The 15,487-nt window shown below is 38.4% G+C and overlaps 1 protein-coding gene across 2 annotated transcripts in view; it reads right to left on the bottom strand.

Moving 5' to 3' along the window:
- The window catches only part of CLEC4A (C-type lectin domain family 4 member A), a 173,096-nt gene that overhangs the window by 117,789 nt on the left and 39,820 nt on the right, over nt 1-15,487 (bottom strand). The window contains exons 4-6 of one of the 2 annotated variants that reach the window (XM_060190128.1): nt 12,388-12,539; nt 10,501-10,616; nt 8,899-9,080 (exon numbers count right to left, since the gene is read on the bottom strand). In XM_060190128.1, the coding sequence (XP_060046111.1) occupies nt 8,933-9,080; nt 10,501-10,616; nt 12,388-12,539 (416 nt within the window). In that variant the 3' untranslated portion in view covers nt 8,899-8,932. Of the gene's footprint in view, nt 1-8,221; nt 9,081-10,500; nt 10,617-12,387; nt 12,540-15,487 lie in introns of those variants that run through there. The other variant, XM_060190127.1, reaches the window with a different exon arrangement.

The following is a 15,487-nucleotide window of genomic DNA, read 5'->3' as shown; positions in this document are numbered from 1 at the left end:
TCTCCATCACCATCAAAACATCTTCACATTCTCAATTGAACAATCTAGGATCAAAATTATATATAAAATTCAACAGGCTATTTTCATTGACAGAGAAACTACACTAATGATAAACTAGACCTTGATAATTCAAAGAGACGTTGCAAAGAAATACAGAAAATTCACCACAGAGTTGGTTAGAGAGGCAGATAATCAGAAAGTTCAAGAAGAAGTGGTTGTAAAGCACCACTGTCTGTTTTCTGTTCTCCTCAGAGATGAAGAAATATGAAGGCAAGGGCTGAATCACTAGATATTCCAGTGAAAGAAAAACTGTTTGCAAGCTACTGTTGCAGAAGTTTCCTGATGTCAGACTTCCTGATATATGTACCTGATATTATGACATTTGGATAATGACAGTTTCAAACACCCTTACCCCGATGTTTCCTCCCTTAGAAATGTATTGTGATGTTTTTCTATGTAATGGATAACCACCTGTTGTTGTGTCTGAGCAATGTCATGTAAGGCACAGGTCTTACAGATAAATACTCCTTGTAGCTTGGGATGGATGGGCCACACAGTTGACACTGTCTAATCTCAGGGCAGGGCAACTGGTTAAGTTTCTCCATCTGAGTATTAACAATAATCTATATATAGGAAAAGCAAAGTGAAGACAGATATTTTTATTAGCAATTTACTTATGATTTACATCATTGTAATATTATAGGGGTAAAGTTCCACACCACATCTACCACCGAAGTTCTGCTCCCCCACACTACCAAAAACAGCCACCATAGTTCTCACAAAGTCTTAGAGAAAAGTTTGCTCACTGTTCTTTTTGTTTGCTAGTTAATGAGTCTCAATTCCCTCTGTTCCATATATGATTGAAACCATCCAGTAGTTGTCTTTCACTTCCTTCTTTACTTACTTCACTAAGTATAATCACCTCTAGTGAAGGACACCTCCAGTTTCACCTATTTTGTCTCAAAGGACATAATATAAAACTGTCTATTTGCCCATTTTTAATTGAGTTATTTGTTTTCTTGTTGTTGAAATAATGGATTCTTTACCAGTGTTTAATGTCAATCTCTTTTCAGAAGTTTGGTGTAAAAATATCTTTTCCCAGTTTCTGGGTTTCTTTTATAGCCTTGTGAAGTTTTCTTTTGTTGTGTAGAAGCTTTTCAATGAGATGTATGCATCCTTGTATATTTAATCATGTTTTAGTCTCACTTACCCATGGGGTAGAGTCTCTAAATATGGATTTGATGTGAAGGACTTGAAATGTTTCACCAGTATTTTCTACTATAGATGTTATAGTTTCAGGTCTAACATCTATATGTGAAGGATCATTTTGCAGGATAGAGCATTTGCACCTAGCAATTCTTATCTTTAATACTTTAGATATGTGTTTCCACTCTTCCTTTGCCCCTAGAGTTTGTGATGAAAAAGCCTGCAAGTCCTACCTTTACATGTCACTTTCTCCCTTTTCCAAGCAGCCTATTTTTTTCTTTCACCAGGAGTCTTAATGATGACATTTTTTGGTGTAGAATAATTGGGAATCAGAAATAAGTATTTTCTTTCAGCTTCCGGAATGGTATAGAAATTTTTCTTCAATGATTTCTTTGGATATGATCTCTGTCTCTCTCTCTCTCTCTCTCTCTCTCTCTCTCTCTTTTTTAATGAAGTGGTGCTCAAGAGTATAATTTCACATGAACTTCAAATAAGCATAAATCAGCATTTCCCCAATAAAGTGATTTTAAAACTAAAGATAGATAAATAAATAAAATTAGTTTTACTTAAAACAGTATTAGCCTGCCTTTCCCTCTAGCAGCCTACCCATCTTTATTTATCCTTCTCTTGCCCCTTCCTCCCTTTTACTCTCAGCATATCTGTGGTCATAACTGAGAGTTTATGTTTCAAACTGTTCTCTTTCATGTCATTTACTAAATCACCTGCTAGAATTATTGTTTGATGGCATTGGATTGATCAGTATCCTTCAGATGAGTTGAAACAACTCAGGTACTCAGGCTAAGTGGATAAAATGGCCCTTAAAAAAACACTGAGGTTTTCGTGTAAGGAATAGGGGATATATAAACAATACAGACTATATTCCTTAACTTTTTTTTTTCCTTGAGAGCTTGTTTGGAGGTTCTAGCAGGGGACCACAGCTACCCTTGACTGACTGGAGACCAGTCAGTCTCTATTCAGGAAAAACCATCCTCTTCCACTGAGGGCTAAGCTTCCAGACAGATGCACATGGAGCAGTGAGGGAGGAAGGGGACACCTGCGTAGCCAGCCACATCAGCCAAATCAACCCTGGCTGTCAATGGGGTGACAGATGTCACAGCCAGGTCACACTCACATCTTAACTTTTTTTTTTCCTTATTAGAGTTTCATTTTGCCATGATTTAAACTGTTGTACAACATCTGTCGTGTGGACATAAAATAATGAATTTCATCACAAAATTATACAACTGGTTCACAAATGAATTGTCACTTTAATTCTTTCATTCTTGAGTCACTTAATCTACCCTTGAATATATCTCAAACTGTGTACCACTGGTGATTACCAAATCAACAATGCCAGAAGTGTGAAACCATATTTAAATATGAAGGGTATATAAACTAGATTCCTATTACAAAGGCCCTGGAAAAATTTCAAATGCCAGCAGAGTCCCATCTCAGAGAAGACATTCTGGTTGATTATTTCAATACCAACGGGGAACAGCATTTCCCCCATATTAAACATATCAGAGTTTCTGCTTCCTCTTCCTAAGTCTTCCTTTACTAAGTCTCACTTGTAAATAAATTTGATAATAAAATATGAAAATAAATTTCATTTACAGATTTGAATATCTGCCAAATAAGCACACTTCCTTCAAATAGTTCTGCATACAGATTACCTCTTCCTTTTACCTTAAGAATAACATTGACCTCAGAACAGAAATCTCATGGCCCCCTTGGAATATACCTAGAATAGACTTCCAAGCCTCCCCCCACATGAAGACCCTTAGTTCCACCTGCTCTGTTCTTACCTTTGGGTTCCTCATTATAAAATAGTTTGTCCTGCTTTATATCTTAGTGCATTTTAGCCACCAAGCAGGTGCTACCATGACACTATCCTTACTTTCCTGGGCAGGTGACCTCACCAATGTGTTGGCACCTTGCCACTCCAGAACCCTACCCCACTAAGGAAAGATAGAAATAGGCTGTGTGTATGGATCAATCTGCCATTGTCCATGTTCAGCAGAGAAGCAGTAACAGAAGCCAGACCTTCCACCTTCTGCTCCCCCATAAAGAAGTTTGTCTATACTCAAAGAAGGATAAAGAATAAGGAAACTTTCAAAGGAGAGGATGGAATATGGGATGCTGGTGATTGGGAGTCATATGGAATTGTATCCCTTTTATCCTATAATCTTGATAATCATTATTAAATCATTAATTAAAAAGTATAAAAAAGAATAACATTGACTTAAATTTTGAGCAAGCAGGTGATCAAGCAGGTTATTTTCCTCTTTTTTTTTCCTTTTATTTAATGAGGTAGACAGAAACTGAGAGGGTAGGGGGCGATAGAAAGGGCTAAGGAAATAGCATAAAAGTTATGCAAAAGACTCTCATGCCTGAGGCTCTAGGTCCTGGGTTCAGTCCCCAGCACCACCATAAACCAGAGCTGAGCAGTGCTCTGGTCTCTGTGTGTGTCTCTATATCTCTCATTAATAAAGTAAATAAAGTTTTTTAAATGAACTGGGGGTAAGAAAGGGAGAGAAAAGACAGACACAGACATGCTTAATGCCTCCCCACAACAGCAAGTGAGGACTGGGGCTTGTACCCAGGTCCTTGAGCATGGTAGCATGTATGTTCAACTGGTATTGCAGATGATGATTTGAGGTCTTCCCATTTTGGAAAAAGATAGTAGGTCTAGTTTAGGTATATTCCAAGGGGCCCCTGACTTTATTGGATTTTGCCTGAGTCTGACAGTTAACATTCAGGTGGACCCAGGTTATTGTCTGGGGAGATGGTGTCATAGTTGGAGAAAGGGCTAGAAACCTGAATCAGGGAAGAGAACAGCTCCCAAATATGGGAAAAGTGTATAAATATTGCTAGCCGTAAACACCCTCAATTTGATCTGGGGCCCATATTCATCACAGGAGTCTATGTAACTTCTGCATCCCTGTAGGTGTCAGCTCGCATTCTGTGGTCATGGCTAGGAACATTCCAGGCTGCACGAATTTCAAGACCCATCTTCCTCAGGTGGTAGAGAAGGTTATCCAACCTCCCTTCGGAGAATTGAAGAGTCCCTACCTTTGTTGTTTCACACTGAGGGCAAGGTCCTATAAGGGCCCCAAAGGGGTTTATTATGTTGTTCCTGATGGAGATGACCAGTGACAGTGGAGAAAGGGATCTGTTAGAGGTCTAGGCCCACCATGTCTGTGTGGGTATCCCAGGACTCCCCGATTAGGGCTCCATGTGATGGGGTGGCCTGGTAGTGACTAAAGACTCCTCATTAAAGTATGCCAGTCTCTTGACCTTATTCAGCTTTTGTAGTCCTTACTTTGTCTGACAAAGTTAGATTTGCAGTGATTGAGGGACGTGTAATAGGAAATAGGTGTGGAGGATATCTAGGTAGCCTATATGCTCAATGGGTATCTCCCCCCACCATCCAAACACCTGATCAAGCATTTGTACACCCATCATCCAGAATAGTAATCTTAAAGTAATTTTTAAAATTCCTTTCTTTAAGCACACTGGGGCTTCTCATGTGCATTACACCCCCCAGGGGACTTTTTAACATTAGTATATGGGGACTGGGTGGTTGCGCACCTAGTTGAACACACATGTTACAATGTACAAGGACTCAGGTCTGAGCCCCTGGTCCCACCTATTTCCTATTACACGTCCCTCAATCACTGCAAATCTAAATTTGTCAGACAAAGTAATTTGTCAGACAAAAGATGAATAAGGGCAAGAGACTGGCATACTTTAATGAGGTGGGGACCTGCAGGGGGAAAGCTCTGCAAGTGGTGAAGCAGGGCTGCAGGTGTCTCTCTGTCTCTCTTCTTCTCTGTCTCCCCTTCCCTCTTGATATATGGCTGTCTCTATCTAATACACAAATAAAGATCTTTTATAAAAGAAAAAGTCGTATATGTACATAATAATGATCATGTATTTATTTAATAATTACATACCTGGGATGGTGAAACAGCATAATAGTTGTGCAAAAGCATTTCACGGCTGAAACAGTTCAAGTCTCAAGTTCAACCCCTAGCACCATCATAAGCCAGAGCTGAGCCATGCTTTGATCTTTCACTCTGTGTCTTTCTCTTTAAATTTCTCTCTCATTATAATAAGTAAACAAATATCACACATTTATGATGTATTATAGTACATCCACTATATGATAATGGGAATTAAATAATATTGAAAAGACGTTCAAATTTCACAGTCTATTCACCAACAGTAAATTATTCTAATTTTAAAATTGTTACTAATATTTCTAAGATAACATTGTGATTGAACATGCTTCATCACTTTATATAAAACTGTAACACAGCCAAGGTGTTTTAGCTATAAGTTACTAAATAATGTAGTTACCCCATGCTGGGGTGTGGGTTATGTGTGTGTATGTGTGTGTGTGTGTATGTGTGTGTGTGTGTGTCTGTGTGTCCGTGTGTCTGTGTGTGTGTGTGTAACTATATTCTTATAATATTGTAAACCAATAAAATACATGTGTGTGGTGGTCCGGGAGGTGGTTCAGTGAATAAAGCCTTGGACTCTCAAGCATGAGGTCCTGAGTTCAATCCCCAGGAGCACATGTACCAGAGTGATGTCTGGTTCTTTCTCTCACTCCTCCTTTCCCTCTCATTAATAAATAAATAAAATATTTAAATATATACATGTGTGTGCATTTTCTACTACCTGAAAAACAGAAGCCATGCCAAAACTTAGTATCTAAAAGAATTATTTAAGTGTATTTTTCAAATTCTGACTATTGATTGGAGCTCAGATGCTTTTTCCCTTAACTACCACTCTTTATATAAAAAAAAAAAAAACACTGAATAAAATCCTGTAGTACACACTCAGTTTTCTAGTGCTCCAGGGAAAACTAAAGAAAACTGGATCTGAGTCACATTTAAGAGAAGAAAAAAAAAAAAAATGAGGTGAGGAAAGAAAAATCCCAGGAATGGGGAATCTTGGAATGTTCCTACTCATGACAACAGAATGTGAGCTCAGATCTACAAGGATGAAGAGGTCACATAGGTGCTAAGCTGAATATGGGCCCCAGACCAAATCAAATTGATGGGGTTTATAGTCAACAATATTTATACTCCTTTCCCATATTAGGGAGCTACTCTCTTCCCTGATCCAGCTTTCTGTCCCTTTTCCAGCCATGACATCATCTCCCCAGACAATAACTTGGATCCACCTGCATATCTGATTTCAGGCTCAGGAAAAAAAAAAAAAAACAAGTATAGCCACAGGCCCTTTGGAATATACTTAAATATGCCTACTAGCTATCTACAAAATGGAGGACCCCACCAACTCTTCATCTGCACTATTCCAGTCTTTAGGTCCTTGATTGTTCAATAATTTGTTTGGCTTTGTATCTTAACTCTCCTTTCAGTCACCAGGTTCCAGATGCTACCAAGATGCCGACCAGACTTCAATGGACAGACAACCCCATGAATGTGTCCCAGAGCTCCAATTCCCCAGAGCCTCACCAACTAGGGAAAGAGAGAAGCAGGCTAGGAGTATGGATCAACAGTCAACGTCTATGTTCAGCAGGGAAGCAATTACAGAAGCCAGATCTTCCACTTTCTGCATCCCACAATAACCTTGGGTCCATACACCCAGAGGGATAAAGAGTAGGAAAGCTATCAGGGAAGGGGGTGGGATACGGAGATCTGGTGGTAGGAATTGTTTGGAGTTGTACCCCTCTTATCCTATGGTTTTGTCAATGTCTCATGTTTATAAATAAAAACAAAGAAAAAACTGAGAAATGGAAATGTGGAAAACTGAGAAATGTTACACATATACAAACTATTGTATTTACTATTGGCTGTAAACCACTAATCCCCCAATAAAGAAATTTAAAAAAGAAAGAAAGAAAAATCCCAGGACTGACTAGTATCATCATTCTCCCTTTCAAATCCAGGTTAAGCACACCCTCTCTATTCTGACAAAGAAACTTCCTTCTTTCCATCCAATATTACTGCAATAATAGTGGCAGATTATTGGAAATAAAGTTTTCCCAGGACTTGGAAATGGCACACCCATTAAGCACACAGGTTATCATGTGCAAGGACCCAAGTTCAACCTTCTGGTTCCTACCTCCAGGTAGGAAGTGGCAGGAATTAGTAAACCAGCTCCCTCTCTCTTCTTTTTAATTTTTTATTATCTTTATTTACTTACTGGATAGAGACAGCCAGATATAGAGAGGGGAGGGGTGATAGAAAGGGAGAGAGACAGAGACACCTGCAAGCAATTCTTCACTGTTCACAAAGCTTTCCACAATGCTCCCTCTCTCACTCTACCCTCCCCTCTCAATTTCTCTCTGTCCTATCCAAAAAAAACTTTTTTCTCAAAATCTCCTAATGCTATTATGTAAGTTGCTTTCTGAGGAAAAATCAAGAATCCTACATCGAGTGTATAAGATTAGACCTGTATGTGTAAACATAGCTCATATTGAGATGAAATAATCAGACAATGAGTGTCAAATTACATCCTGACGATGACATTACTGGCAATGACATAATCTCTGGATGGAACATTGGGATAATCTTGGTAAAATCAGCATTACCAGGATTACCATAATAAGATAATTGATAACAGGTTTTATTATAAATACTTTATATTTTATATTATAGTAGAAGAAAAGCATATGTAAGAACTTTAGTAAAAAGAGAAAACAGAAACAGCAGGAACCATTCTGAGCTGCATGCTATACATAGAAACTGTAATACTGAAACAAAGAAAACGTTCTCAAAATACAAGATGAATATAAATCTGTTAACTCTGTGGCGATAACTTCCAGTTCTCTAATTCTAGATCCTTAGTGTGCAATCTCTGATATTCCTTTTTCAGTATGTTATGATATATAATTTATGTTAGCTATGTAGCTATATATGTATATGTTTATGTCCAAGCAAAAATTATATCAAGTAGTGAAAGCACATAAATCTATATGAATTCTCACATAGTGTTAAAGGGAGTATGTATATCAAATGGAGAGTCCAAGTTTAAAAACAAAAATGTTAAGAAATCCAGGGCTGGAGAGATAGGATAATGGTTATACAAACTGATTTTGGTGCCTGAGCTCTGAAGTCCCAGGTTCAATCCCCAGCACCGCCAGAACGAAGCGATGCTCTAGTCTCTCTCCCTCTCTCACTCTGTACCTTTATCTCTATATATCTCTCATTAAAATATGTATGTTTTTAATGAGAGATATATAGAGGAAAAAAGGAAGTCCTCAACTTAAAAAAATAAAAAGAAACCCATGTTGTATATTGGCTCAAAATAAGAACTTATCTTCTACAATATGTATTGTATTTCCACTGTTCTACAATATTCTCCATTAAAGGCAATGACTCTATCTGAAAATCAAAAGGAACAGTTGAGATTACTTTGTTTTGGATCAATTGAAACAGATGCAAGACCCACATCATTCAATTATAGCAATTTCTAGCCAATTATCAATAAAAGAAATATTAGGAGAGGAGATACATGCTCCCTCTAATTATCTGGAAGGCTCTACTATAATGTCTTTACATGGAAAATACTCAGGAAATGTTCATTAGTTAATGAATAAAGTAATTGAATATGTATACTGACCCTACTTCAACTGGTTGAGGTGACTACCTAGTGAAAAATTCTTTTGACACATGAATAAAAAGAACAAATGAGTTATCTCTTAAGAATGAATACCAATTAAGCCACATGCTCATGGAGAATCTTCCATTCATAAGTATATCTTCATCATCTTACAAATTGACCTGTGAGTTTCTTGACAAGAAATATCATTCCAGCCCCATTTCCTTGGTGAAGAACGATAAAGCAGTACAGCACAACCATCACTAGGCTGACTGGGTTCATCTGGGTGCCAGAATCTGAATGGAGAAAAAGTAAGAGGGTGCTGCTTGAAACAATGCTTTGAAAAGAGGGAGAGGTAGGAAGGGAAAAGACTGGAATTAAACTACTTGAAAGTCAAGGTCAGACATGCCCCTGTCATTCTTTTCCCTATCACATACAGACTTTCCTCACCTGCATCTCTGGAATTTCCCTCAAAGGTATCAGCAATCATCTCATTGCATTAAACAATCTCCATGCAGCAGACATCCCAAGGATCCCTTCCATATGTTCACACCCATGTGGTTATTTACCTCAGGGGACTGTAGGCCCATAGCTTCCCTTAAGTGATGAAGATTTTGCCCTGGCCACATAACGGTGTAGTTTTTTTCTTTAGTGTACTGCTTTTAGAGTACATAGACTCATTAAAAATCATTGAATCTCCTACAATTTCTGTTATCTAGGACAAATTTAAATTCCCAATTTTTATACCTAAAACATAAGAATATAAACATATACATATCACACAATGTATATTAAGATCAAAGGTAATAATGCACTAAAATTAATTGAGCATCTAAGGTATTTGTGTGTGTTTGTTTTGTTTTGTCATCACTGGGCACCAAGAAAGATAAGAGATAGAGGTTAAGCACCACAGCAGCGAAGTTCCCTTCAGTAAAGTGAGGGCTGGGCTTGAACCTGTGTCATGTGCATGACAAAACAAGCACACTGTTCAAATGAGCTATCATGTCAACCCTGTGTTCTAAAAGACTTATAAAATATGAGACAAATCCAGACGATCAGAATCTATCTTTTTTGTGGGACATAGTAAAACTGAATGGTTATAATTTTGATAGACATAATTTTTGCTACATGTTGCACTTGTATCATGAGATCCATTTATGATGTATGAATATAGTAGTTTAAAGCATAGATTTGGGTGTGAACTAGCCCTGGGTTTAAAGACCAGTGCTACCACTGCTAGAAAACATTCAACAAGCCTAAATTCAAGTCTCTTCAACTCTAGAATGGGAGAAACAACAATTTGTGAGTGATAGGCTTCTTGGAGCTGATTAAATACATAAATTTACAAAATGATGTGAAGTCAGAAAAGTAACTATTTGGTAGCAAGTATGCCTGGCCATGCATACAGGGCAGGGTCAAGTTCATTCGCCATGTGGAAAATGCTATGATGATTGGGAGGGGGCAGATCCTGATGCTGTACTGTCTTTCCCTTTTGGTTTCTATCTCCACTTCTGAATGAAAAAAAAGCATCCTGAGAACAGTGAAATCATGCATGTGTAAGTCCCTGATTCTGGAAAATAAGAAATAATAATTTTAAATGAGCTAATCTTTTAGACATAAATTCAAGTTACTCTATTTTAGTAGCTGATAGTTGAAATGTCCTAAAAGACCATGCAGGATCCAAGACAAGATTTTTCCATCCAACTGTATACTCACGTGGCACTTTCATTGTACGGTGTCTGATCGACCCACTGCCAATTATTTTTCCTCTCTGGATCTGACAGCCCCACATAATAAGCAAACTTTGAATTCACTTTCTGGCTAATGAAATCCTAGGGGAGAAAAGAAAGGAGTTATGACTATTTCTTTTTTGTCTCAAGGGGAATCAAAAAGGGTTGGGGGGGTCCAGGAAGAGCCACAGAGGACTAAGTCTTCTCTAATTAAGTAGGGTAGGGTCAAACACATCACTTGTGAGCATACAGTTAGTATCAGCCTGTTAAAGTTGCTGTAACAAAACACCACAGACTTGGTAGTTTTGCAAACAACAGAACTTGACTTCTTATATTTTTGCTAACTGGAAGACCCCATAAAGGAGTCTAGACTGGTCAAGTGAAAGCCCTTTCCCTAGTTCCTAACTGCTGCCTTCTTTCTGTTTCCTCATGTGGAGGAAAGGAAAGGGATGGTGTGGACTCTCTTTCAATAAGAATATTGGTCTCCAGGTTTTGGCTATTACAAACTGTGCTGCAGTGAGCATAAGTACACACAGACCTTTTTTGGATGAGTGTATTTCATTCCTTAGGTAATATCCCCATGAAAGGAAGAATGACTAAGAAAGTTCTGTTCAATCTACACAATGGAATACTGCTCAGCTATAAAGAATGATAATTCACCTTCTTCACCTCATCTTGGATGGAGCTTGAAGGAATCATGTTAAGTGAGATAAGCCAAAAATAGAAAGATGCATATGGGATGATCTCATTCATAGAGAGAAGTTGAGAGATAAGAATAGAAAGGAAAACACAAAGCAGAAATTGGACTGGGTTTGATGTATTACAGCAAAGTCAAGGACTCTGAAAAGGGAGAGGAGCTTTCTGGTTGTGGTACATAATAATAAAGGAACACCTAGGCTGGGGGTGAGACTGTCTTGCAGAAAATTGAGAAATTTTACACATGTATCAAAACCTGTACTTACTATATACCATTAATTCCACCCAATGAAGATTTAAAAAAGGAAAACACTGGTCTCATTGTTAAGAACTCCATTTTCCTCACCTATGCATCTAAAGATGCAAGTTCCTAAATACCATAACCATTGGGAATTTGAATCAGAAACAATCAAAGCTTAGCAACATTTAATACATATGGGAGTGATTCTAGCCATAATTATAATACATTCTCATTTTGGGCTCACTTCCCCTTGCTTTGTCACCATCAACAGAAAATATCTTCAGATTCAAAATCATTTTCTTTTCATAACCTCAAAATCTCCCTCACTTCATTTTCTGATTGTTGCTGGTGACACTTCATGCTTGAAGCTTCCTTCCATACTTGACATAACTATCAATTTACAGAGCATTTCCAGGTTGAAGTAATGAACTGATATTTCAAGCCAAACAATTTTCATCCTTCCACTCAGCCTCACAAATTATATTTTAAATTCCCCCATTTTATTTTGGGGTGGGAGATTAGTTTTATAGAGGCAGAAAGTATGGAAGTAATGTAAAGGTTTAGATATACCTTTACATTTATTTCAATAAAAATCTTCTACCACAGAACCAAGATACCAGACAGTGAAAACCTTCTGATCCAACAGAGAAGAAAGATCTGGAAGAATTCAGCCTACTAAAAGGTGAGGGCAGTGGTACACCCATTTAAGTGCACACTTTACCACTAGGATCCGGGTTCAAACCCTTGATCCCCACATACAGGCAGATTCTTTCTTAGTAAGGCAACTCTACAGGTGTCTTCTGTCTTTCTCTCTCTCTACCTCTCTCTTTCTCTCTCCCTCACCCCTCTACCAGCCACCTCCTCTTAATTTCTATCTGTCCTATCAAAGTTAATTAATTAATTAATTAATTGAAATATATATCTACTAGAAAGAACCTGCTTATCTTTGGAGTGGACCACCAGCAGATAAGCGTTCATTCCTGAGCAGTTCTTCTCACTCTCGGTCCAGTTTTTGTCTTTGGTAGAAATAAAGTAACAGTAGGCATGAAAGGAAATCCAATTCTCTGGGCAGCAGCTCCATTCTTTCCCTGTATTGACAGAAAATGAAATAGGTACAATATAATAAAAGTGTGTTGATTATTATAACTAAGGGGCAAGGGAGGCTATATAGAAATTGAACTCCTCTCTTCACTCAGACAAAAAGGTCTCCTTACCCATAAGGGATCAAGGAGGACAGGTCTACTCTGTTGGTCAGTTGTAGAAAAAAAAAAAAAAAAGGCTTTTTTCCAGAGTGGGAGTAAAGGAAGCTAGAGCAGAAGGCTAAAAGAAGATTTTGACTCTCCAATTATAAGTAAGTTAAAAAAAAAAAAATTCACCGGGTCGCAAGATAGTGCAGTGGGTTAAGCACACATAACGCACATAGTGAACATTGAGCAATTCACAAGGACCAGCTCAAGGATCCAGGTTCAAGCCCCCTGCTCCCCACTTGCAGGGGAGTCACTTCAAAAACAGTGAAGCAGGTCTTCAAGTGTTTATCTCTCCCCGTCTCACACTTCCTCTCCTCATTCAATTTCTCTCTGTCCTATCCAAGAACAAAAACATCAGTAACAAAGATAAAGAAACAAGGGCAACAAAAAGGAAAAGAAATAGCCTGAAGGAGCAGTGGACTTGTGGTGCAGCGCCAAGCCCCAGCAATAACCCTGGAGGCAAAAAAAAAAAAGTCTAACTTCATCATTTACCATGTATGTCCTCAGACAAGAATTTAATCTATTTGAGCACCAATGATTTCACAAATGTTACCCATTGCACAGAAAACATTTAAGAATATGAACATATATTCATTTTTTATTCTTTCTCTGTAGAAGTATTAGTTTACCACTCTCATAAAATTAAGATATACATTTAAATCTATTAGCATATTTTGATTACATATAATTTTTATCTCTTTATTGGGAGATTAATGTTTTACATTCGACAGTAAATACAATAGTCTGTACATCACATTTCTCAGTTTTCCACATAACAATACAACCCCACTAGGTCCTCTGTCATCCTTTTTGGACCTGTGCTCTCCCCACCAAACAACTCCAGATTCTTTAACTTTGGTGCAATATACCAAAACCAGTTCAGGTTCTACTTGTGTTTTCGCTTCTGATCTTATTATTCAACTTCTGCCTGAGGATGAGATCATCCCATATTCATCCTTCTCTTTCTGACTTATTTCATTTAACATGATTTCTTCAAGCTCCATCCAGGATGGGGTAAAGAAGGTGGAGTCACCATTTTTAATAGCTGAGTAGTATTCCATTGTATATATAGACCACAACTTCCTCAGCCACTTATCTGTTGTTGGACACCTGGCTTGCTTCCAGGTATTGGCTATTACAAATTGTGCTGCCATGAACATATGTGTACACAGATCTTTTTGGATGGGTCTGTTGGGTACCTTAGGATATATTCCCAGGAGAGGAATTGCAGGATCATAAGGGTAGGTCCATTATTAGCCTTCTGAGAGTTCCTCAGACTCTTTTCCACAGGGGTTGGACCAATATACATTCCCACCAGCAGTGCAGGAGGGTTCCTTTGACCCCACACCCTCTCCAGAATTTGTTGCTGTTACCTTTTCTGATGTAAGACATTCTCACAGGAGTGAAGAGGTATCTCATTATTGTCTTCATTTGCATTTCTCTGACAATCAAACACTTGGAGCATTTTTACATGTGTTTCTTGGCCTTTTGGATCTCTGCTGTGGTGAATAGTCTGTCCATGTCCTCCCCCCATTTGGGGATGGACTTACTTGTTTTCTTGTGGTTAAGTTTGGCAAGCTCTTTATATATTTTGTTTATTAGCCTCTTGTCTGATGGATGGCATGTAAAGATCTTCTCATTCTGTGAGGAGTCTCTTGGTTTGGGTAGTGGTTTCTTTTGCTGTGAAGAAACTTTTTAATGTGATGTAGTCCCATAGGTTAGTACTGGTCTTAGTCTTCTTTGTAATTGGATTAGTTTCACTAAAGATGTTTTTAAAATTTATGCGGAAAAGAGTTCTGCCAATATTTTCCTCTAAGTATCTGATAGTTTGTGGTCTAACATCCAAGTCCTTGATCCACTTGGAATTTACTTTTGTATTTGGTGAAATACAGTGGTTCAGTTTCCTTCTTCTGCATGTTTCAACCCATTGTTTCCAACACCATTTGTTGATGAGACTCGGCTTTCCCCATTTAATAGGCTGGGCACTGTTGTCACAGATTAGATGTCCAAAGGTGTGGGGGCTCACTTCTGGGCTCTCAATTCTTTTTTTTTTTATTTAAGAAAGGATTAATTAACAAAACCATAGGGTAGGAGGGGTACAACTCCACACAATTCCCACCACCCAATCTCCATATCCCACCCCCTCCCCCGATAGCTTTCCCATTCTCTATCCCCCTGGGAGCATGGACCCAGGGTCATTGTGGGTTGCAGAAGGTAGAAGGTCTGGCTTCTGTAATTGCTTCCCCGCTGAACATGGGCGTTGACTGGTCGGTCCATACTCCCAGTCTGCCTCTCTCTTTCCCTAGTAGGGTGGGTCTCTGGGGAAGCTGAGCTCCAGGACATATTGGTGGGGTCTTCAATCCAGGGAAGTCTGGCCGGCATCCTGATGACACCTGGAACCTGGTGACTGAAAAAAGAGTTAACATACAAAGCCAAACAAATTGTTGAGCAATCATGGACCCAAAGCTTGGAAAAGTGGAGAGGAAGTATTAGGGAGGTACTCACTGCAAACTCTAGTGTACTTCTGCTTTCTTACTTTGGTGCCATACTCCAAACTCAGTCAATTTCTGCTTTGCGTTTCTACTTCTTTTTTTTTTTTTTACATGCATAACATTCCCCAGATTCCCATTTAACAATACAACCCCCACTATTTCATTCATCATTTTTCATGGACCTGTATTCTCCCCACCCACCCACCCACCCCAGAGTCTTTTACTTTGGTGTAATACTCCAATTCCATTTCAGGTTTGACTTGTGTTTTCTTTTCTAATCTTGTTTTTCAACTTCGG

This window comes from Erinaceus europaeus, chromosome 4 (genome assembly GCF_950295315.1).
Source record: "Erinaceus europaeus chromosome 4, mEriEur2.1, whole genome shotgun sequence".
NCBI classification, from domain to species: domain Eukaryota; kingdom Metazoa; phylum Chordata; class Mammalia; order Eulipotyphla; family Erinaceidae; genus Erinaceus; species Erinaceus europaeus.
This window is presented reverse-complemented; position numbering and strand designations above follow the sequence as displayed.